This window comes from Drosophila albomicans, chromosome 3 (genome assembly GCF_009650485.2).
Source record: "Drosophila albomicans strain 15112-1751.03 chromosome 3, ASM965048v2, whole genome shotgun sequence".
In the NCBI taxonomy this organism is placed as follows: domain Eukaryota; kingdom Metazoa; phylum Arthropoda; class Insecta; order Diptera; family Drosophilidae; genus Drosophila; species Drosophila albomicans.
Window position 1 is genome coordinate 38262263 of NC_047629.2, and position 24444 is coordinate 38286706.

At 38.7% G+C, this 24444-nt stretch overlaps 1 protein-coding gene across 2 annotated transcripts in view; it reads right to left on the reverse strand.

Moving 5' to 3' along the window:
- Positions 1 to 24444, reverse strand: part of LOC117567933 (ecdysone-induced protein 74EF) — a 49103-nt gene that overhangs the window by 14160 nt on the left and 10499 nt on the right. The window contains exon 1 of one of the 2 annotated variants that reach the window (XM_034248221.2): positions 4423 to 6394. The exons of the other annotated variant lie outside the window; for it this stretch is intronic. Coding sequence (XP_034104112.1) covers positions 4423 to 5605 — 1183 coding nt within the window. The 5' untranslated portion in view covers positions 5606 to 6394. Of the gene's footprint in view, positions 1 to 4422; positions 6395 to 24444 lie in introns of those variants that run through there. 2 annotated transcript variants of the gene reach the window in all.

Here is a 24444-nt window from a genome sequence, read left to right on the forward strand (position 1 = left end):
TTTCTGTCTCCCTCACACGCACGCTTTTCCCCATGCAATTAACAGCAGAATAAAGCAACAACATCGCTATCTGATTAGCTAATTTTTTCCAATCAGATTTTGTAATTACATTGCGACAGTTTTGCCATGTGCCGAGTGCGTCTAGTATAGCATTTGTGAAATGTGACATAATCTCTCAGTTCTCTCTCTCACACACACACACACGCACACAGTCACACTCTCTCGTTCACTCTCTCTCTCTCTCTGTGCCATGCTTATTATCAATTATCGCAGTGCAATCAATGGACAGATAAGGAGACCCCAAGCAATAACCATGCTGGGAGAACTGCCACTGCCAAATAAATGCGCTTACAAAACACACAGACTGGGAATAGAGACACACACACACACATACATATTCATAGACAGATATCGAGACATGGCTTGGCTTACATAATTCTAAAAAAAAAAAACAAAACTTTGCTGTATTTGGGTTAAGCTAAAGAAAATGATTTGCTAATTTCTTGCGCTGAAACGAGAAATTTAAGTTTTCCGCGCTGCGCTCGCTATCTCTTTCACTCACACACTCACTCTATCTGACTGTCTGGCTATCTATCTCTGTCGCTCTCTCTGTGGCCATGCATTTGTCTGTGTCAGTGTGTGTGTGCTCAGTTGTTGCCAATCTATTCCCAACCTACCTCAAAATGTTTTGCGTTAGGCCTCAAAGCAACAGACCTCGTTGTGTGCAGTTGTTGCTGGTGGGGTGGAGAGGTGGCAGGGGAGGGAGGTGTGCACGACGCTGTCGCTCTTTTCCACTATTTCCCACAGCAACTGACACACACACACAGACAGCAAATCTTACACTTACACGCACGCCAACAGAAGCTGAAGCTGGGCTGGTTTATCATGTAAAAGGGGAGCACAAGACAGAAGGCAACTAAAACAACAACAACAACTACAGCGGCGACGACGAAAGAGAGCAAAAGTGAGAGACTGACACAGAGAGAGAGAGCGTAACAGCTTGTAAGCTCGTTGCGCTCTTCGCCGCATGTCGCAATTGAAAGTTGCCTCGCATTCTGTTTTGTACGTTTACATGTGTCTGCGTGTGTTTGTTGGTGTGTTTGTCAGTGTGTGGGCGGCACTATGGTAGGGTAGAGAGTGAAGTAAACGAGAGGCAATGACGATGATGTTGTTATGGTTGAAACCCCAAAAGGTTGAAGGTAAAACAAAATCAAAAGCAAAACAAAAAGTCCAAATATATAATAAAAAGTCGTGTAGGAAAAAGGTTAAAATCAAAATGATTGCATGTTGTAAGAAGAAAATGTAATATACATACATGAATGTTTGTATACGTATGTATGTATGTGTGTGTGTAAAAAATACCCAACTAAAGTTTTTAGCTAAAAAGAGTTTCGTAAACGAAACAAACGAAATATTTTCCATGGCTTTTGTTTTTTCGCCGAAAATTTCAAAAGAATTTGCATCATGATGACGTTCGCAGCAGTGATTATGACGTTTTTGGGGGCCTTCAGAAAGGGGATCAGGAGGCAAATCTTCAGCTTTAACTGCTGATTTCAACGCATTGGCATTTGATTTGTGTTTTTGTTTTTGCCTTTGTTTTTTTTTTTTTTTTGTTTTGAGGAACCAGCAGCATTTTCAACTTTTCTTTTCTGCGGGCCATTGCGGTTAATTTTTTGTTGTTTTTTATTGTAGGAGCGATTTGAATGCTTTACCAGAAAATTTTAAAGAGCAAAATCATAAATATGCATAAGTAAATGTAAATGTACTTCGCATGTGTGTGTGTGTGTGTGTGTGTGCTTGTGAAATGATAGCAATAAGCCGGGTATTATCTGAGCAACGATAATTCCCACATTACTGCAAGTTAACAATATAATAAAAAAAAAGTATTTCGATTTGTTGGCACACTTTATGCAGATGAAGTTAATAACGATTTATAAGGGGATGTTGAGCGTGTTTAACGATTTTACAAAGTATGTGTATTGGGATAAAGTTTGTAATACTTTTTAGCGAGGCTAACGATTATAATAAATAATTATGTATATACTAAAATTATTATAGTATTGGATTCTTTTGATTAAAAATCATAAATTTCATGTTTAAATGAGTCTTGAGTCAAATAATATATAATATATATATATAAATAATATATATAATAAATCAATCAAACCCAGAACTATTCTAATATGAAAAGATACAAATTAACTGATATACAACAAATTAATAAATGTCCAACAATGAAATAAGAAAGGATCTTAAGTTTTAGATAACACATTTCTTTACTGATATATCATAATATATCTAAAGGAATCGATTAAGTGGAAAGTATTATGGGTTTAATCGTAAGTTCTATACTACTACAATATGTGCTTGATTCATAAATAGAAATAACAAATATTTTGTATTGTATATTGTAGCAATTATCATGCAAATTATAGTGATGTCTATTATATTGCAACTACTTCTAGAACATAAAGATTCTCCCAACTTGCTGGCAGATGCTCTCAACAACTGGCAACCTGCATAAATCTGTCATTGCCATATGCTCAACAATCCGTAGCTAAATCCGAATCCCCCTCAATCCAGATTCGCATTTCTCATTTCGCAATTCTAAGTGGGACGCCCACTTTGCAGAGCTGCGAGCGACGCGCATTTCCGCTAATACAAAAATTCAAGTACCTGACGCCCTTTTTGCCAACTTGTATATACAAAAGTATATGTATTTTATTCTCTTTGCTACATACACACAACTAAAGGTCTGTCTGTATGTGTGTGTGTGCGAGACTTTGTATTTATCTTAAGATGATTCCCTATAGCCAAATCGGAGCAAAGGCAACAGTCAAAAGAGACGCCCGTGTCAAATAGAGGAAACAAGTTGCTGCCAGCTTAAACGAAGGGTTACCTACAGCCAGTCTCAGTCTACATACACACACACATACACATGTAACAAGTGCCAGCACACACACATACACATACACAAGCATACACAGTAGTCCCCCTGTTGGCAGTTGGCGCCTTGGCACTTTGCAGCGACAGCGACAGCAACTGAGAAACTATTTCACACACACACACACACGTACACTTGCACAGCAACCACATTACAATTTACGACACACACACACACACTCGCTCATACATTGTGAATGCAGCGCGAATAGCGAAACGAAGCAAAAGCAAAAGCAAAGCAAAGCACTGAGAGCATTTGATAGTTGAGCGTCGGCATTGCCGCTCACTAGAAAGCTCCTCGCACATACACATATATTAGCATTAGCATGCTCTCTCACTCTCACGTGGCTCTGTTTGCTGGCATTTTGTAGTATGTGGTAGTTGTTGCTGTGCCGTTTGCCGCCTAAAGTAATCAATAAAATTGTTGAGGTGGGTTAGGAAACTGTTACGAAGCTGCCGTTGCCGCTGTCGCTGCCGCCGTCGCTCTTTTGCTCCGACTACGACGTTGGCAGCGACAGCATTAGCAGCAGCAGCAGCAGCACCATCGACGTCGTCGTCGTCTTCGTCAGCGGAAATTGCGCTATTTTAAATAATGTTTATTTTGCGTTTGGACGTCTTTTTGTTTTTTGTTTTGTTGCTGCTGCTACGGGAGCATACTATTTTTTTTTTCTTTTTGAGCTTTTGTTATTTGTTATAAATTCACCAGCATGTTAGTGTTGCTATTGCCAAATTGCCAAACATTTCACAATCTCTGGTCTAGGGAAAGATGCAAAAACAAGTAAGAGGTGAAAAAGATGCCACAAGGGAAGGGAAGAGTTCAGCAATGTTATTAAAATGCGTGTAGAGTGTGTCGAAAGAGTAGTTTCTAGATGTCTCAGATAAGTAGTACGTGGGAATAGTAAGTTAAACAATATTTGGTGACTAGGTCTAGTAAATAAACGGTTGGGAAATATCAATAAATATGAAAGATAAATAAATACTTAATGGGGTACTTTTCTAAACATTTTAAAATATTACGTAGTTAAACTAAACATTTTAATGCGGCCCCTTTTTGGCCAAGTTAACGAAAGATGAGGCAACATAACATTAAAAGATCCAACATTTTTTTTTTATAAAAATTAAATATTCTAACAAATATGTTAGGGAGTAGAACATATTTCAAATAAGAATTCATTTATAAAGAAAGGCTTTAGTGAAAAGTAGGCAGGAGTTCATCAACGAATTCAGCTAGACCCCAAAAAAGTAAATAACCAAACTAATATGATAAAGAGTAGCAAAGAATTCAGTTAAGAATTGATGTATGCAAAAATATAAGAAAAAACCTTTGCACTGCTGAAAAGTAGACAGGAATTCATCAATGAATTCAGCAAGACCCAATAAATAGAAGAGTTCTTTTCGCATATTTGAGACTTAGGGTATAGATAAGTGTACTACAAGGAGTAAATATTTATTCCCTTTTGGCTTAATGGCTTCACTTACAGTAGCGCTTCATCAAGCTCTTCTTGTAGGCGGCGGAACGTTCTGCCGGCTTCAGGCGCATCCTTGTGCGCTCGCAATGCGTCGCTGCATCCTCATCGGACTCGGTGCCGGAGTAGGTGCGTCCACGTCGCCGACTGCTGCTGCAGATGCCTTGATGCGTTGTGGTTGCTTGTGTTGCTGTTGCAATGGCAGCAGCTGCATTGGCTGCTGCTGTGTTTGCACTGCTCAGCGAGAGATCGAGGGGTGAGTCATAGCCATCTTGGTATTGCAATTCCAGCAGCTCCTCGTCATCTGCATCCGCCTCAATGTCCGCATCGGCATCCTCCTCGAGCGTTGTCTCCTCCTCAATGTCCTCGATGTCGCTCATTTGTTGCTGTTGCAGTTGCAGCTGATGCTGCACTTGCAACTCGTTGCTGCTGGTGATGACGCTGCTGCGTTGCAGCTGCTGCTTGCGCTCCCAAAGTATCTTTGACACATCGTCGAGGGTGCTGCGCGTCTTGTCTGGCTCGGATTGATGTTGCTGCTGTTGCTGTTGCTGATGTTGCTGCTGCCTCAGATGATTGTAGAGCACTTTGAACTCGCGACAATCTGTGGCTTCTGCTTCGGTTTCCTCCTCCTGCGATTCCAGCTCAGCTTCTGGCTGCTCAACTACTGTGGCGGGCTGCTCAGCTGGCTCCTTGCTGGCTTCCAGTTGGTTTAAGGATTGCACTGGACTTGAACTTGCTGCAGGTCTGGAACTTTCTCGCTCATCTGCTGTCTGCTTGACTTCATCTATGGCACCTTCGATTGCTGTTGCTGCTTCGTTTACTGTTGCTGCTTCTTCGATTGCTGTTGCTCCCGCTTCGATAGCTGTTTCTGTTTCTGTTTCGGTTTCCAGCTGCTGCTGCGTCTCCTTGACGCTGGCTGGCGATGTGGGCGATGCCACGGGCGAAGGCGTCGATGTTGGCGTGGGCGTGGCACACTCAGCTGCCGCTGTTGGCGATGCCGCTGGCGACACCGACGATGTGGAGCAGGCAGATGACAGCGACAACAGCGATGATGACGATGATGATGAGCTGGAACTCGAACTGGAGATGGACGATGAGCTGGACAACGAAGATGAGGAGGAGGAGGAGACATTGGAGAGTGCCGCCGTCGCAAAATTGTGCGCCGTGGCGGCCACCAAATGTTGCACCATTATCATTTTAGCAGTTTCTCGTTACGTCGTTACGTTTCACACACAAACACACTTCCGAACACACACAGACACAACACCGTTCTACGTCTACGTCTACGTTTACGTTGCGTTTGGCGTTACGTTGCTGCACATGTTACGTGACTGCGACTTTTGAGGTAATTCTTTTGTTTTGTTGCACTTAATTATGCTGCCGGCGCCGCCTGCTGCACTTGAACACATTTTTGTGGCAGGCCATGAAAACTTCTACGCGCTACGTGCAACGCGCAACGTGCAATGCGGAAACGTTACGTTACGTTAATGTAAAGGCAACAACTATTATATATTATTGGTACATATATATGTATATTTAATATATTTAGCTAGCTTCTATAGCTACGTATTTATTTTTGTTATATTGTATGTTGTTTTGCTTTAAGCGCTTTTGTCGCTTTTCTGCTTTTTGCTGCTGCTGTCAGCCGCGGCACGTCATTTATCTCTTACGGTATCAGCAAAACTAAAATCTAAAGTCAGCACAAAAAGCACTGCCGAGTGTTTATTAGGCGCAAACAAACGTTGCAGGCGGCGACTGCGACGCGACTGCAGCTTGACTGTTGTCGTTTTCGATGCTCAACAACGACAACGACGATGGCGACGTTGACGTCGACGTTTCTGGTAAAGCGCGCGCGCGCCCCACTCACAGACACACTGGCACAGACACGAAGTACACATACAAACACACGCACACAGCTGTAGCTGCGAGAGAGACAGGTGGGAAGGCGTAGAAGGCGAGAAACGAAAAACGACACAAAACAAAAAAAATGAGCAAGCGACTGCGACGGCGACTGAATGGGGCTCGCTTGCTCGGCTCGCGCCAACTGGAAGAGCGCGAGCCAACAAAATGTTGTTGGCGCTGCTTATTGCGAAAACGATGTCGGCTTCGCAGTCGCTGCCTCTGCCGCTGTCGTCGCGTCGTGAGCGCGCCAAAATGGCAAAGCAAACGTAACAGTTTTGCGTTTGGGAGAGTAAAAAATGTTTGTCGCTCTCTGCCTGCTGTTTGCTGTTTATGTATGTAAGTTTGTGAGCATGTTGCTGCTGTATGTTTGTAGACGTATTGCAGCTGAACCTATTTATTAGTATGTGTGTGTGTGTGTGTTTAGGGAAGGGTAGGCGAAGGGGGTTTGTGTGCCACATGCGCATTTGCATTGCATTTCTCCTCAGGGGACAGCAAACAGGACACAGTGGTGCAGTAATAACAACAAACTGATCAAAAAATACATAATAATATAAAATAATTATATATGCCCAATTATTCTTTAATAATATTGCTAAATGTCAATGTTCTATACACACCAAACAAAATAATTTCAATTATTTTTCGTTAAGTTTGCTGCTTTGTATTTCCTTGTCAAACAAATTCCTCTGACAAGATCCCTAATACACATTCACACTTACGCAAACTTGCATGCATACTAAACATACACACTCACACTTAGAGAGAGTGGAGAGTTGAAATACTGGCTCTCTTGTCTAATAGTTGCTGCGACCCAGACCCAGTGCGTTCACTTCAGTGGAGCAAGTGGCGAGCAATTGCAGCTACTATCTGGGCCCCCAAATGGGTCAGGCCAAGTCAAAAGGGCTGTGCGATCATGGTGGAGCAGCAGAGTTTAATAATATGCAAGAGTGTGTGTGTGAGAGAGTACGACAAGTGAGCAGGAGGCGACGTCGTTGCTGCTGCTGCTGCAATAGTCAGTCGTGCAATCGGCACGATTATGACTCAATGCAAGTGTGTGTGAGCGGGCGAGGAAGAGAGCGAGTGAGAGACCGACCCGACATCCACTGCGAGAGAGTGTGCAAAAGTGCGCTCGCTCTCGCTCTCTACCGACGACGACGACGACGACACCGTTTGACGATGGCAGTAGAGCAAATTTTCACTTTCCGTTTGTTTAGTTGTTGGGGGCCTTTCCATTTACTTGGCAATTGCAATTGTGTGAGATTCTCTCTTCTACACACACACACATACAGCTAGCACATTACGTGTATGTGTGTGTGTGAATATTGCAAGGAAGGAAGCAGAACAAGAGCAGTAGAGAAGATGAAGAAATTGAAGGAAGAGTTTGGCGTTTTGCTTGCATGGCTGGGTTGAGGTGGGGAGTGGTGGAAGCCATGGGGAGAACTTTAATGAGGCGGCGGCGTCGGCGACGACGACACAGACATACTTTCGTTAAGCTAGTGTGAGTGCGAAATGAGTCCAATGTACCGAAGGAGGCAACTGGCAGGGGAACACAGACAGCTCCTTTGGCTTCAATACAAACACAAGCACAGACACACACAAGCAGACAGCATAAACGAGAGGGAGCGGGAGGGAGATAAAGGGACACAGACACATAGAGCCGTAAAAGAATTTTTTGAAGAGGAAGCGCATTAGGTGGCACTGCTTGTGCTTGTGCTTGTGCTGCTTGGGTTGGGCTCCTTGACTTGACTGTGAATCGGACGAGAGTTGGAACTGCGATTGCGACTGTGACTGCGACTGCGACGGGGAGGAGAGGGGAAGGTGGGTTAAGTTGGTGCTAGGCTTGTGTAGTCGATTCATGTTTCATGTTTTAACAAAAGTCATTGAACAGACGAAGACGACTGCAAATCTATATGGCTCCTACTGCTGTCGCGTTGCCCAGACAAACGGTCGATGGTTAGGAAGTGTCGGAAATGTATCGCTTTACTGCTTGCACTCCCCCTCACCCCTTACTCATTCTTCCCCAACTACCCACCAGTTAACAGTTGAGAAAATGATGCGAATCGCCGCGTCATCGGCAACAACGACAACGACAACGACGACGACGTCGAGACAACATTTTCGGAGTAAACAGCAGTGAATGACCTCATATCATCTAATACACGCGCCATGCACTCAAACCCAGTTGCTGCTGCTGCTGCTGCTTATTCCCCTTCTTCTTTCCACTAACTGACTAACCTGCAGACTGATGCGCAGCCCAAAAAATCTCTTGCTCTTCCTTTCGCACTTTCGCACTCTGCGTATCTGTCGCTTTGTCGCTCTGTCGATTACGATGGCAACGTCGCGACGTTTGTCAAACTTATTTTCGTGCTTCTCATTCACGCAAAATCAGCAGACTTGTAATTGTTACGGTTTCAACTGCTTTTTTGGGCAAACGATACGAAGAGAGAGAGAGAGGCAGAGAGTAAGCGAAGGAGAGTGAGGAAAGGGATTTTGCTTTACTGATTTGGAGGCGGGCCTCGTTGTTGTTGCTGCTAAGGGGGATCTCTTTGTTTAGCGGTCGGTAATCTGGTCAATGATGTTGGATGTTGGCTGTTGGCTCTTTGTCTGCGCTTCAGGCGCCGCAGGGGGGTTGGGGCGGGGTCACTTGTAGGTTAAACAAGCAAGCGTCCATTTATGATGGCTGACTTGGATTTGGATTCTAATGCTATCAGCGATAAGACAGATAATGCCCCAGCTTGATAGATATACGATTTCAACAATTTTGTGTCGCGCCTCAGGCTCTGAATTGTGATATCAAGAAGGATTTGAGCTTTGTGTGTGAGAGATTTGCAAACACTAAACAAGGATGACAGAGAGAAAGAGAGAGAAGAAGTCGAGACAATGCAGAATATTTGTGTAAAATATATATAGTATGCATATACTATATAATTCGTAAACAAAATAATATGTATGAGATAAGCAGCGAAATGTAGAACTGATTTTATTGGGGTCAAAGGAAATACGGCGACTTCATTGTGGAGATAAGATTTACTACAACTGATTTTTACGCTCGAAAGTTCAGCAAACACTCAGTGGTTAATTATCAAATAATGAAATATCAAAATACGAACATATTAAGCTAACTTAATTAATTGCTAAATAAAGTATTAAAAAATACTTTTAAAATGTATAGTATATTTGTGGAAATATATTATCTCTGGAAATTCCAATTTTAAATGTAGTATTTTTAAGAAAGGCAAATATTCAACATTTAAAAACATTCAATTTTCGTTCATGAATTACAAAGAAAAATTGTTGATTAAATCTTCACAATTTTTATATATTTTTAAATTCAAAATATTTAGGTATTTTTTTAATGCACATTAACTTACAAAATTTAGAAATTTATTAAAAAATGTATTTCTTTTTTTATTTATTTTATTTCTATATTTTTTACTTTTTAGTTTCTGGATTTTTTACTTTTGTTTTTTTTTTTCGATAAGGCTTTTAAATGGAGGGCATATTTTATATATTTAAAAATCTTTTTATTTGGCGTTTATTTATTATGTCAATGTGCATTTGATAATGGAAATATTTAAAGATTTAAAATTATGAAGCAAATTATAAAATATTTCTGATACTTGAGTTTGTTGAGCATAAAACTTTAATATTTATAAATGAAAAATAGTTTTGTTTTTTTTAACCATTAGATGATTTCAAATTGTTTCTTTAGTGTAATATTTTTGTCATAGAATTAATTTGGGAATATGTAAAACGCAAGAAAAAATAAAATAAATAAATGTTAAGTCAAACTATATGTTATTTGAAATTTTCAATTATAATAAATTGTTTTTTGTCTGTCGACTTTTATGTTCAATGCATGAATAATTTCTCGAGAAAATCTTCAGCATTATGATCAGAATTAATTGAGAAGAACTTCAACTCCTTTCACAAATGACTTCACGAGTCGTGACTCATTAATGCAGAGCAATGTCAAAGATACTTGAAGCTACCAAAAATGTTGCATTTGCAGCTGACAAAATGTTCAGGAAATTTTCGTCGTATTTTTGCCATGATTGTTGCGATAGTTGTTGTTGTTGTAGTTGTTGCAGTAGTTGTATTGGCATTCACCTTTTCATTCAAAAAGTAACTAGCTCAGCAGAAATATTGCCTCACCGCAACAACCTTCAGCGCAACTGTTTCCCCATTTCTTAACAACGTCTAAAAAGAGCCAAACAAAGAAATGGTTGCACACACACACACACACACACACACACACACACATAAACCTTAAGCGAGTTGAGTTGAGAAGTTAAGTTCAGCTCCAAAAAAAAAAACACTTTTGCTTTTACTACACAATGCACTTGACCGTCAGCGAAAGACATCGTAATCATCGTCGTCATCATTGTTATAATTAACATTGGACCCCACAACCCAAAAAAACGAAATGAAACGAAACAAGACAAGATAATAAACATTGTCAACTCAACTCTTTGTTGGCCCACGAGGCGTATGAGTAATGTGTGCAATGTGTGTAAGTTGTGTCGTGTCTTGTAACATGGCAATTACAAGTGCTCACCAAATGCTAAAACAGCTAAACTTATGGCCCTGACTTTTATCTCTCTCTCTCTTTCACTCTCTCTCTCTCTCGTTTTTCTTGTTATTAAAGTGAAAAAATTTGCATACATATTTCAGAATTATGCATATGCAATTTTGTTGGTTGAAATAGTCGAGTTGTTGGAACTGAATTGTGGTTGGCAGACAATCGCCCAGGATAATGGCTGAAATGTGTCTTACGAGCACTGAGAGTTTTATGCGTTTTAATTAAAGCTCAACGAAATCGAAAGCCATCAGACAATCCAGACGACCAAATGACAACAGACTCGCATTAAATGTGTGTTTGTGTTGTTCAAAGGAAATAGCTGATGTTGCAGCTGATTTGCTGTTGTTGTTGTCATTGTTGTTGTTGGCCATCATTTTGACCAGTGCTTTTCCACTTGCACTTGACAACGAAAATGCCACAACAGAGCAGCAGCAAAGTAAAAAAAACACAAACACATACAGCAGAAATTGCTAGCAAAAGAAAAACTCGTCAGCAGAAAAGAAAAATAAAGAGAGAGAGACCAGCAAAAAAAAAAAAAGAAAAACCACAAACAATGGCATCCTACTTTTGGCCACAACAAGTCGCTCATACGCCCCGTTGGCCCGTTAGCCCGTTGGCATTGTTTTGTGGCGCGCAGATTTTCCTTTCTTTCGTTCGCCGTTCGACGTTCGGCCGCCGCATGTTGCACTTGCACTTTCTTTTTGCATTATGGCGTGTGGAAAAACTTTCGATTTTCTCGCATTTAAAAACAAAAACAAAATGCAGCAGCAGCAGCAGCAGCAAATTATTTTTACTTTTGCTGCAAAGAAAATGAAAGCGAGAAGTGCAACAACACAGCGCGTCAGCTAAATAGACGACTCACTCCTAACTTACTTACTATATACTTAAATATACATATATATATATCTCTGTGTGTGGACAGGGAAAACTGCATTGGGGGGTTTTCTTCTTTGTTTCTTTCTTTCTTTCGCCGGCGTCCTAAATTGAAAAGCTGTCTCTAGGGAGTTTGAGGCGCCCGAGAGAAGTTATTATGATTGCCTGCTTGATTTTATTACAACCACTTGAGGGTCTCAAGTGGTCTCCACGCCCCAAAGACATGTTGCATGGCCAGTGGCAGGCGGCAACAGAATAACGGAATAACGTAATAAAGTAATGCATTCGCATACTCAAATGCAAAAATGAAGAAACTGAAACGAATAGAACTTTGAGCTGACAAAGAATGAAGCAATTTAGCTTGGGTTGGATGACGCCCAACTCGTTGCTTTGTGTGTTCCTTGTTTTGATTTTGGCTGAGATAATTCTGCAGCATGTTTTTTGGAAAATTTCGAGAAATTTTCTTGTTTTCACAGAGCAAATTCTTTTGGAAATTCTAATAAAAGATAATTAGCTTCTAGACAAATTCTTTAATTTGTTCTACTTTAACATTGTTATTTGAATTGAAAATTCTAATAAATGATATTGTTTGGAATTTTTTCATTTTACAGCTCATCTTCGAATTTAGCTAAGTATTTATTACTATTTATTATATAAATTATAATGGCTTTATATTTATTTAATTATTCTATATCTGAATCTTTATAAAAACTTTTGTCTTTCAATCTTTCAGAATTTCCATACCAAAATTTTATTATTTCCTTTTTAATTATCAAATTTTATTTAAATTAATATATCTTTATAAATATTTTAAATATTTCCCAGATATTTATTCCTCTTATCTGATTATTCAAACAAATTTTTAGCCTTTTCAATTTTTTTTGGTAAATTTGCACTGATTAATTCGAGTTTACCAAAAAAAGAAAAAACCATAAATATTTCTAATATTTTCTTTAAAATTAAGCTTGGCTACTTCATTATAGTTATCTTTATTATTACTTTTTGCCAAGCTATTTATCAATGTCAGCCAATTTTGTTCTATTCTTAGCAACTTTATTATTATAATTTGTTGCCAAATTATTTTAATATTTATTTAAATTTATAATTTCTATATCGTCCGCCACTTTCCTTAAATTCTAATAATTTTGTGAGCTTTTATTGTACGATTATTATTATCGTAATATTATTATTTAATATTTTAATTTAAAAAAAATTGTATAAGCAAATTCAAATTCAAAGTCTACTACTTTTCTGAAATTCTTATAGTTTTTTCAACTTTTGTTATATGTTTACTTTCGAAATTTTCTTAAATTGCACTAATTTTGTCAACTTTTACAATATGCTTTGATTTGTGTGTTTTTTGGCCTTTTGCATAAACGCTCCAATTACTTAAGAAATCATATTGATTTAGAGGGTTGTTGGTTCGATGTTGGCCAAAGCTAAAAGCAACGGTAACTGCAACGGTCACGTGCAGCGGCAGCGGCAGAAATTGCAGTTTTGCCAGCGACAACGTGAAAATCATGATTTTTCTAACCGACTTTGCCAGGTTGGATGACTTCAGTTGCAAGTTGCAAGTTGCAAGTTGCATTTGTATGCATCGCCGGTCATTCATAATGAAAGTGAATTTCGCATAGTTTTTCTTTCCTTGGCCAACAACAGCAATAACAACAACAACAACATTTATCCGTATGTTCGAGTATCTGGCTAATTTCTAATGCTGTCTCTCCACTCTTTTCTCTCTCTCATGCTCACACTCTCTCTATCTCTCTCCCTCTCTTCAAGTCTGTGGCTGTGTAAGCAGTAAAAAAAAAAGAAAAAGAAATAAACCAGTTGGAGTAACTTGTTGGCCAACTCGCCTGTCTGTCTGTCTTTCAGTTTGCTTGGCGGCCGCTTTTGGCATCGTCATCATCATCGTGTCGTGAGGCAAGCACTCGACTCGGCCCTGGTAACACTGACTGACTAACTGACTGACTTCTTGGCCATGCGGCGAAAACGTAAACAGCCAAAGCGGCCAAAGGAAATCACTGGCAAAAAGAAAACTTTAGCTCTTAGAGTTCGCAACTCTTTGGACAGGCTTCGGCATCGACTTCGGTGTCTGCCACATGTGGCAGCGGCCGGTTTCACATACATTTATACGTTTGCGATGCTATCGATATTTTACTTTTGATTTTCCCAACCAACATTTTGGCCAGTTTCTTAGCTTGACTTCTTCGCCTTCTTCTTCGTCTTCTGCCTAGCTAGCAAGCCGGAAAGTATTTATTTTAATTAACGAATGGCGCTGAAGTGTTGATCGTCGATTGTTGAATGTTGACTGTGGACTCTCTGCGGACTGTCGAATGTTGCATGTGCAGACTCGACCATCAAATAGTATATTCGATTGTTGTTTCTATGATTTCCGAAAGCTATCAATTTGATTTGTTTGACCTGAACTTTCGCTTCGCGCCGAAAGGATGTTATTACTTGCCTTCCCAAAATAAGTTAAACTTTGGTTAAAAGTGAGATTTGGAAAAACAAAACGCTTTAACTACAACTATTATTCTATTAATAACCATTTTGTTTAAAGTGAGAACCGTTTAGTGACAATTTAAAATAAAACTTTTGAGCTACAATTATTAATCTATTATTTAAAAGTTTTAAAAGTAAGATCTTTGTATTTTTTTATCAGTGACTTACAAAAATGCAAATCATTTTAATTCTATTAAGAATAGTATTATTAATTCTATTCTATCATGAAATATGTTTCATATTTCAAAATGCTAAAATTAATATATTTCTGCAAAAATAAAATATAGTCACTTAATATGTATAAGCTTTAAATATTTCTGAACAAAATAAGCTTTAAAAATTATACCAACTAATTTGAATTGCGAATTTTGAAAGCAAACTATTCTATGTTGAATTCTATGAGCATTATATGTGGATTACATGTGGATTACATGTGGATCGTATGTGGATTACATGTGGATCGTATGTGGATTACATGTGTATCGCGTGTGGATCGTGTGTGGATCTTATGTGTATAGATTGTACTTCCTATTTCTATAGTTAAGATATATCCAATTAAAATAACTTTGATACATTTCATTTAAATAATCTTCTATTCTGTGATGGCTTCAAAAATAAAATATTTATCAAAACGAATAATAATAATACAACTAACATTCGTTTTGAAACAATTCGGAAATCAAATGCAACTGGAAGCTAAATCTTTAACCCAAATCGTGTATCTTCCATCAGCTGCTACTGTTTGTTGCCTTGAGTCGAAGGTCGCCTTAGTTAATCCACAATCTTTCGTCTAACACGATGATATTTTTAGAAATAAATTGATTTCGAATTTTACTCATAATTAAGTGTGCAAGCGCCATAAAAATACGTTTTAATTTATTTAATAATAATTGCGGTTCGGTTGCATCCTCAAAGAAAAAAAAAACTATTGTTTCTAAGTCATATGGAAATGCAACGGCGAACAACAAATAACAACAGCCAAAGCAAACAGTGAACAGTGAAACGTTTCTCGAAGTCTCCGACCAAAAGTTGATTAAACTGCACAATAACAAACGACAACAACAACAATTTTCAAGTTCAACACAATGAATATAAATTTGAAAGAGCACTGTTGCTGGAAATTTTCCAAAATACATATCTATTTATCTATGTGTTGGTGTGTGTGTAACAACAAAAGATGCAGCTGCAATAGCAACAAGAACAACAACAACAGCAACAATATAAATATGATGAAGCATTAATTAACATAATTCTCACACATTATCAAGCGTTCGCCTGATTAGTACCTATAAAGAAAATATACACAAAAAAACGGCAACCGAGAAACTGCTAATATATTAACTAAAAGTTTAAATCAAATGCAATCCAACTGCAAAATGATGTGTGTGTATTAAAACGCACTATTTTCATTTTCATTCGATACCCTGTAAAATGCGAGTGGTATCTGTATCAATTAAAAATGTAATTATTATAAAATCTGTTCTTCATCACTTTTGGTTCATGTAGGGAAATATGTGTTCAATGTGGATGGTATGTGGAATTTAAGGTAAATAAAATGTGAGTCAAGTGTCGTTCAAGCTTAGTCTACAATTGTTGTGCCAGTTAAAATGTGGATCCTATGTGGATCGCATGTGGGTCTTATATATCACGCTCAATATTCAATTGTCATAGTTTTTTTCTTTAAATTAAATTTATATCCGGTGTGGACTTACTGTGGATTACATGTGGATTGTATTTTATTGAAATGTAAATTACATCTACTCCACATGCCGTCAACTGTTGCATGTGAATTAGATGTATATTATATGTGGATCGCATGTGGATTGTATGTGCTTGTATCTTATTTTAATAGATTACAGTTGCAACTGTATAGTTAGCTTTTGTGAATTGCATGTGGATCGTATGCAGATCTTATTTGAATGTATTACACCAATTGCATAGTTTTCTTTTGTGGATTGCATGTGGAGCACATATATTTATATACATACATCTTACATCATTAGTAATATATAAGAAAATAGATTACTTCGTAATGCCTTAAAAATCATTCATTTCTTAAAACTATCATTTACAGGGTATCTGGCCAGTCACCCCAACTGGCACGTAGTGTTGCCTTACTTGTTTTGGTTTTGGTTTTTGTTGTTTGTTTACGTGTTTTATTGAAAAAGATTTTCAATGCCATTATTGTGCATGTCTGTCTATCTGTGTGCATCAGTGTGTGTGCTTGAGCGTATGTATGTGTGTGTGTAAGTTGTAAATGCAAGCAAAGCAAACGTCCGTCTAACTGTACGACCGTCAACCGCAGACATTGGGACAGAGAAGACAGAGACGACAGGCATTAGAGGCGTCGGCAGACGGCGGCCACTGACGTTGACGCTGCTGTTGACGCTGCAGTTGGCGCTGGCGTTGACAGCAGCAGCGACTGCAACTGAAGCAGCAAAAGCCAAAGCAAAAGCAATAGTGAACGAAGCTGATGGCGACAGCTCATCCGCTCGACGTTATGCTAGTAACTGACACTAACTTTGTACATCACATAAACCTAGATGTGCAATATAGTGGTGACTAGTCTAATACATCTATAAAGTTTAGGAAATTTTGCAATCGATTTAGTTTTTAATCAAGAGAGAAATAGCAATCAGAGAAATAGCAGTTAAATTCATTAATAAATTTAAATTTTACATTCTCAAATTTTATCTAATGTTTCAGACTAACTTCTCTAAAAAATATCCTAACGATTTTAATTTATATATGTTCCATCTATATCAAAATTTCATTTTAATTAATTGAGTTTTAGCTTAAGAAAATCCCCCATGTATTTTAAGACTTTGAAGAATATACTTATAATTATTCAGTTCTTATGATCGTTTGACATTAAAAAAAAGAAGTTTTTATTACCGGAAATTTCTATGATCTTATTATAATAATAAACTCGTATTACTTATGCTTTCTACATCCGATAAAAAGTTGATAGTTTGTCGATAAGTTGTATAAAAATAGTTGAAACAAGTTATACAAAAGAAATATTTCCTAAGCTATAGAATTTAAAGCATTTAAAGAAAGAGTCTAGAGTTTAAATCATCAGGTTTGATCAACATCTAATATTTAAATTGGATAGTTTTTTGTTTTGTATAACCTTTTGAATGGTATAATGAATTAGTTGAATGGAATAGTTTATGTTAATTTCATATTCAACTTGTTAGGTAAGCAGTTCCATTAAAAAAAAGTTGAATAGAAAATATTTGCTAAATTCGTGGAATTATATGAAAGTGACAAGAAATACTAATGAAAATATATTTGGGTCACTTTTACTGTTTATTTCGGAAATACTAAAAAAGGATGTTGCAGCTTAAATTAGACATTAGTTTCCCTGCTATCAACACTGATAAAGCTGCCCTCGTTGTTGGTTATCTTAAGCCAGTGTTATTATAAAAGAAAATCAAAATAAAAAAAAAAAAAAAAAACTAAACGTGTGCTTTGAAGAAAGTTTTTTGCAGCGACATGGATGGCCGGCAGCCGGCAAATTGATCGTGCAATAATTACTGCATAGCTTGCCAGTTGCAAGTTGCAAGCTGATGATGATGAAGTTGCTGCTGCTGCAAATGGAAAGCAACGAGAGGGAAAGTGTTTGCCACACTATTGGCAGTTTTCATTTTCCATGGCATGCTGCTAATAATACCAATCGTAATGCCGCATAATACACACACTCTCACACGCACTCACACAAACACACACTCATTCGCACAGTCGCACACACACACACTCACACACTCACACGGAGGCAATTGCAAATTCACATGCATTCATTGGCATTGAAACGAGACGTTGAGTTGAGGGAGACGCATTTAGCGAGAGGGGGAGGGTGGGAGAGAGAGAGACGTATAATGACAAACGGCAATACGGTAGCCTAAGTGAGATCGATCTACAACTACAACAACGGCAGCAACTACAACTACAAATACAACTACAACCGCGACAACAACAACTAAAACAAGCGTCAAATTTGCACAAACGGCGAACTGCAAACTGCAAAACTGCAAACGACATTCAACCAATAGAAGTCAAAGTTCTGAGAGAAGGCGACAGATAACACGTCACTTGACTCGAATGGGGACATGGACAACATGCGTGCTCTGCGCCCCCCTCTCCTCTTCCACCACCTCTTCTTCCTCCCATTCGCAACCCGAACATTCGCCACTCGACGACTGTCGACAAGTCAGCGACGTGCATCGGAATCGGAATCGTCGTTAGCAGCGACGTCGCAGTCGCAGCGCTGCAAACTGCGCTAGCACTAGCTGCACCTCCCCCGACTTCCTCTTCTCCACTTCTTATGCTTCGTTCCCAGTTCTATGTTGCGTTCGTTTCGTTTCGTTTTTTTTTTTTTTTTTTTTTTTTTTTGGTTTCTCGCGTATTTTGTTTATATTGTTTTATTTTATAGAATTGTTGCTGTTGCTGTTGCATGTTGCAACGGGTTGGCCGAAAACAGTTGGTAGTGGGAGGGGTAAAGGGGTCTTTTGACTTTTTCGCTTTTGCTGGCGTTTATGGTTGTGACTGCTTGCCTATCTATCGGCAGCAAAAACAATTTTCAATTTAATTTGTTGCTGCCATTGTTGCTTTAATTTGTTGTTCGACAATTGCTGTTGTTGTTGTTGCTACTGCTGTTTGTTTGTTTGCAGTTCTCAATGCAGTTGTGCAGCAAGACAACCAAACTAAACGCCGATTTCGATTATTGGCAACGACAACGGGTGCTTTTAGCAGGTTTGGCCAACAATCTCGACAAACAATATCGAATTTCACTCTCGATTTTGTTTTTATTGACTAGAAAGTGATAATGCCATTATTGGCGCACTTTAATTATCAATCTACCCTGTAATGCCTTTTTTTAGTAAAAGTTGAATTGTGGTATTTTTGTTGTTGTAAATAATTTACTCCTCAATCTGCAGTCAGTATTCAATTGACTGCTGGCAGAGTCAAATAGTACTAAAAATGGACACACTTAAAATGGCGGAAATTCGGACACTCAAAAAAATGTAGTCCATGTTATTTGTGTTATCGATAAATAGTGAAAGTGACAGTTATTGATGTTGTAAATCTTAATCGAAAGGTTTTGTCGCTGCCAATAAATTGTAATTGAAATCGAAGCGAAACGAATCACCCTGTAATTGCAGCTAACGCACGTTTACTCATACGCACACATACACACACTTCCATACATATTCACTTGCATTTTATTTGCTTAGGCATATTTTTAATTTGCGAGGAAGGAGAACAAATAATGAGAACTGCGCTCACACAACGCCAGCAGCAGCAACAGCAGCACAAGAAGAAGAAGAAGCAGACAAAAACTCACTCACGCTGTGAATTGCTGTTGTTATTGTTGGTGTAAAGAACGAATAAAACGAATGTACTAAGTGAGCGAGCAACTGACGCGAGCGCTGCACAAATGAGAGAGCAAGTGAGCGAGTATGAGTATAAATAATAATAGCAACAAAATTTCCTTTTCTAGGTCTAGGCCAGATGCACAATTACATTCTAAAATATGCACATACAATCTATGTATGAATGTGCGAATGTAGACATATCTATATGTGTGCATGTGTGTGTGTGTGTGTCTATTAGTCTCCCGATTCTACATACATATAAACTTGACAATCGCTCGAGTGCTGCCTGCACTTGATTGTGAATATATGCACATTGTTATAGGACCGCCGATCTGGATATAAGTACGATTATATCGCTTCCATGTGCCATTAATTGCTGCATGTATAATTTAGGTTTTCCCTTTTTCCTCAAAACACGCCCAGTTGTCAGCTGACTGCAGTCGTATTTTGGCCGCCTGTTAAGACCCTATAAATATTAATATATTTACAAGTGCTGTACTATATACTATATGTACATATGTATTCACACATCGCAGCCGGATTTTCGATGCACACGTTCTCGTCGTCGTCGTCGTCATCAGACATATCCGCCTAATATTTCTGCAGTTGTTCTCGCTATCGCTTTCTCGTTCTTTCGTTCACTCGTTCTCGTTGTTGTTGCTGTTGTTGTTGTTCTTGTTCTTACGCATGCAATTTTCGCTTTCAGTTTTGCGTGCGTTGTCTTTGTGTGTGTTTATTCTTTTTGAAGGACAGACAGTCTATGTCTATGCTTGGGTGTCGATCTGAATACCGACCAACGCCTGTCTTGCCTGCCTCATGGTGTCGCCACAGTCTCTTTGCCCCATACATTATTATTTCACATTCTCTCTACGCATTATCCGCAATATGCGTTGGAATGGCATATGACAATCTGACAAATCTGACAATCACAATCGCAATCGTCATCGTAATCGTTATCTTAACCATTATTGTCAATGTGCAAGTCAAGTCTGTGGGCTTCTATTGCAAGCTCACGACATGTTATGTAAATTGAAAAAGATGCTCTAAAGTTGACATTGAATTCTTGGTGAATTAAATCATGATTCACACACACACACACAGAGTTCAAATTAACGCCGAAAATACTGTGGAATTAATGAGTAATATCTTGCTGCATTTGCGCACATTTTTAGAGAATTTAATTAGACAGCATTTGAATATAATTAGATTATATGACGTATACGTAATATTTGTTGAATTTCACTAGAATAGAACTTCCTCAAAACTGACAGCTGGTTGAAAAAACTTGAGATTATAGAAATTTATTGAAGAAGAATATTAAAATAAAATAAAATCAAATTTGTTATTTCGAATTACAAAAAAAATCGTTTAAAAATAATAATCTCAAGTTCTCGTTACAAACTAACGAGTGACTGTTGTAACGAGCCGTTTGCCCCAATTTGAGTAATCGTATCGCATAGAAAATATTACGAATCCGCCATATAGTACATGCCAATTAGTCGTCCGCATACGACACAGATACGTTTACGATACTTTTCCGCTCATTTTCCTCATTTGCTAAATCGCAATTTTCTTTCGTGTTATAAACGTCTATCATGCATATCCGTTTTCCCAGATACAACACGAAATAAAATGGGTGTGAGTGTGTGTGTGTGTGTGTGTGTGTTCGTGAGCAGCGGCACGATCTGAAGACCATAAAGATCCGCAGTCCCTCAGACACAGCGAGATGTAGATATATCTATTAGATATAGTCGCTGTTGTCTGTGCTGGATGACTGATTATGGCAAAGATGCTGCAACGCATCGTGAATGCGAATGCGAATGCGAATGTGAGTGGGAGGTGGAAATGAAAGAAGAAGAAGACGAAGAGGAAGGTAGAACTGTGGAACTGTCTGCCAGGCAGGAGGTGATAATTAGGGGCACACGCTACTTGACACATGCGTGTTTACAGCATGTGTGTGTGTGCTTGCATATTTATTGAATGTTTGCCAATGGGTCACAGAAATTGTGCAAAGCAAGAACTGCCCTCAAAAATGTTTGCTCAAAGACGGAAAATGGATATGCAAACAAGAAGCAACAAAAATCAAAAGCATTCTTTTTATTTTGCTTTTGTTTTTGTATTTTTGTATAATGAAGCGCCTCGCACCAATGAAAGCAAAGCGACTGCGACGCAGGCAGAGATAGCGACTGCGACGCATCTAAGTTATTTTTTTTTGTTATTTGTACAGACATTTGTTGTGGCGGGGCAAAGGAGAGCTTTCGCAGACTCTCGCAAAGCGGGCTGTGTATTTGTGTGTTTGCCTTGCTGCTGCTACAAGTACATATAAACTCGCACACACACACATACACACACACACATACACACACACACATATATTAATACATGAGCGCATACATAAAATACATCGTCACGCGAGTGCAGCGAACTAATTCAAGGCTGCATACCACACGATACAGCAAAGCAAAAATAAAGCTATCAATGTGTTAGTGTTGCTGTTGCTGTTCATGTTGCTCTCTCTCTCCGCTTCGTTGGCCCGCACCCGGCTCACTCACTGCGAATGCGAGAGTGCGAGTGTGAGCAAAGCATTGCTCTCAGTTCGTGGCCGTATGTGTGTGTGTGTGTTTTCGAGTGTGCAGGCAAGACAAGTTCAGCGCTAAACACATTCAAAGCTGACCAAAGCTAAGCACAAGACGCAGACTGAGACTGCGACTGAGAATTTTGTAAGGTTGTATCATCATAATCATCGTTGTGATGATGATCATGAACACGATGATCATCATGATGATCGGCAACATTATGAACAGCGTCATTTGGCGCTGCCTTTTGTTTTCATTTCAGCTTTTTTTTATAACGAGATGCGAAGTCGGCGGCACACGCTCTAATGCAATCAAAAGCAAACGACGAACGTCGCACAAACTGTGAAACTGCAAAACTGGAACTGGAACCGAAACACACACACACAAACATACATACATATGTATATAAACGCACACTGAAAGAGAGAGAGATACACATATGCACACTGACACACAAACAACTGCTGATTCCCTCCCCCTCCCTTCTAAACCCCATTTAGTCAGTATTCAGTTCATTTGCTCAATTCTTTTGCTGCTTGTTGTTGACAGAGTGGGTGGATTACGGGAGGAGGGGAAGGGTAGATTGGATGGTGGAGAATGGCAGGGGAATAGGTATTGGAAGTGCTCTAATGGGGGCAGCGAAATGTGTTGCCTTTGTTGCATATGGAAAAATGAAAACAACGTGGACATCGTCGCCACATTTCATTTTCATTGCACATTGAGAGAAAATGCATTTCTATCAGCGGTTTACCTTCCCTTTCCTCCCCCTCTTTTCTCTTCCCTCCTACTCACGCCTGACTATTGATATGCTCTATTATTATTTGCAGTTTGCAGTTGTCTGTTTTGTGTTTGCACCTTCGCTTCGCTTTGTTATTGTTGTTGTTTTCGTTTTCGTTTTTCGTTTGCCTTTTGCCGTTGCCTGTTGTTGGGGTGAAGGTGAAAACTTTTTCACCGCACCTAGAGAGAGGAGGCATAACGTCTAACGATCGTCGACCGACAATGGATGACGATCGGATTTGTGTTATTGTCGTTGTCTCTGTTTGTTGTTGTTTTGCGCTCGGTGTGTTAATGGGTTACAGTGCAATTAGGACAGTGTGTTTATCGCGAGTCTCTCTCTCGCTCTCTCCCTCTCTCTTTGGCCCCCTTGAATTCCAATTGGATATTCAACGAGCGCGTATAAGTAGGCTTTGCCTATGGCAACAAAATGGCGACAACAGGAATTTGCTACTGGGATATTAAATTTACTTTCTTTATGTACTAATTAATGAATATTTTCTTAGGCCTTCGAGTCGCTGTTTCATATTAAATACTTTATATAAAAATAAAAGCATACATATAAATATTTAATCTGTATTTGGAACTGCATTTTTAAATTTATGTAGTATAAAAACAAAATGTGTACTCATTGAAAATATATTAGGAGAGTACTTTGTAACTTTGGTACTTTTAATAGAGTGTATAAAAAAGTTGTTTTATTTATATTGTAATATTTATTTTTGTGTGGAAAATTTAATTTAAGATATATTTTGAATGATATAGTATTTGTGTCATCTTTTTTAATTTTACACATTTAAGCTAAGATTTTTTTATTTTCTTTTTAAAGTTGTTTTTTTTGGCTTTATTTTTATGAAAATTGAACTTCATTTAATGGATCTAATAATCTATTTATAAAGTCAGGGTTAGTACTCCTCACTCTCTTTTTAGTTTTGTCTACATTTTCTTGAACAAATAATTTAGTGCTTATGATTTTTGACACTGACATCTCAATGCATCTATTATGCTTAACTTTTTTTTTAATCTATTCTATTCCACTCCATTATATTCTAATCTCTGCAAGCGCTGTAACTGATTTGATTTTGGGGTCGCACCACATTGGCACACCCAATTCATCTTTTCCCATCGTCATAAACCTTGCAATTGTCTGGCGATGCATTACAATGAAAACTAATTAAAACGTTTTCATCACAACTCGAACTCTGACTGGATGGAGGCGTCATTAATCAATCCTGACAAAATGGCGTCCAAAATGACATCATGACGAACACACAAAAAATCCATAACACGACACAAAAGACACAAGACAAGACCCCCTTTCGCCTTTCGGTTACGCCACCCCCTCTCACCCTCCTGGTCCATGCTACACGCAAACGAGGTGAGGCTCCTGCGACTGTCCCAGAATCAAGAATAAAAGATAAATGTGGCGGAGATTTTAAGAGGCT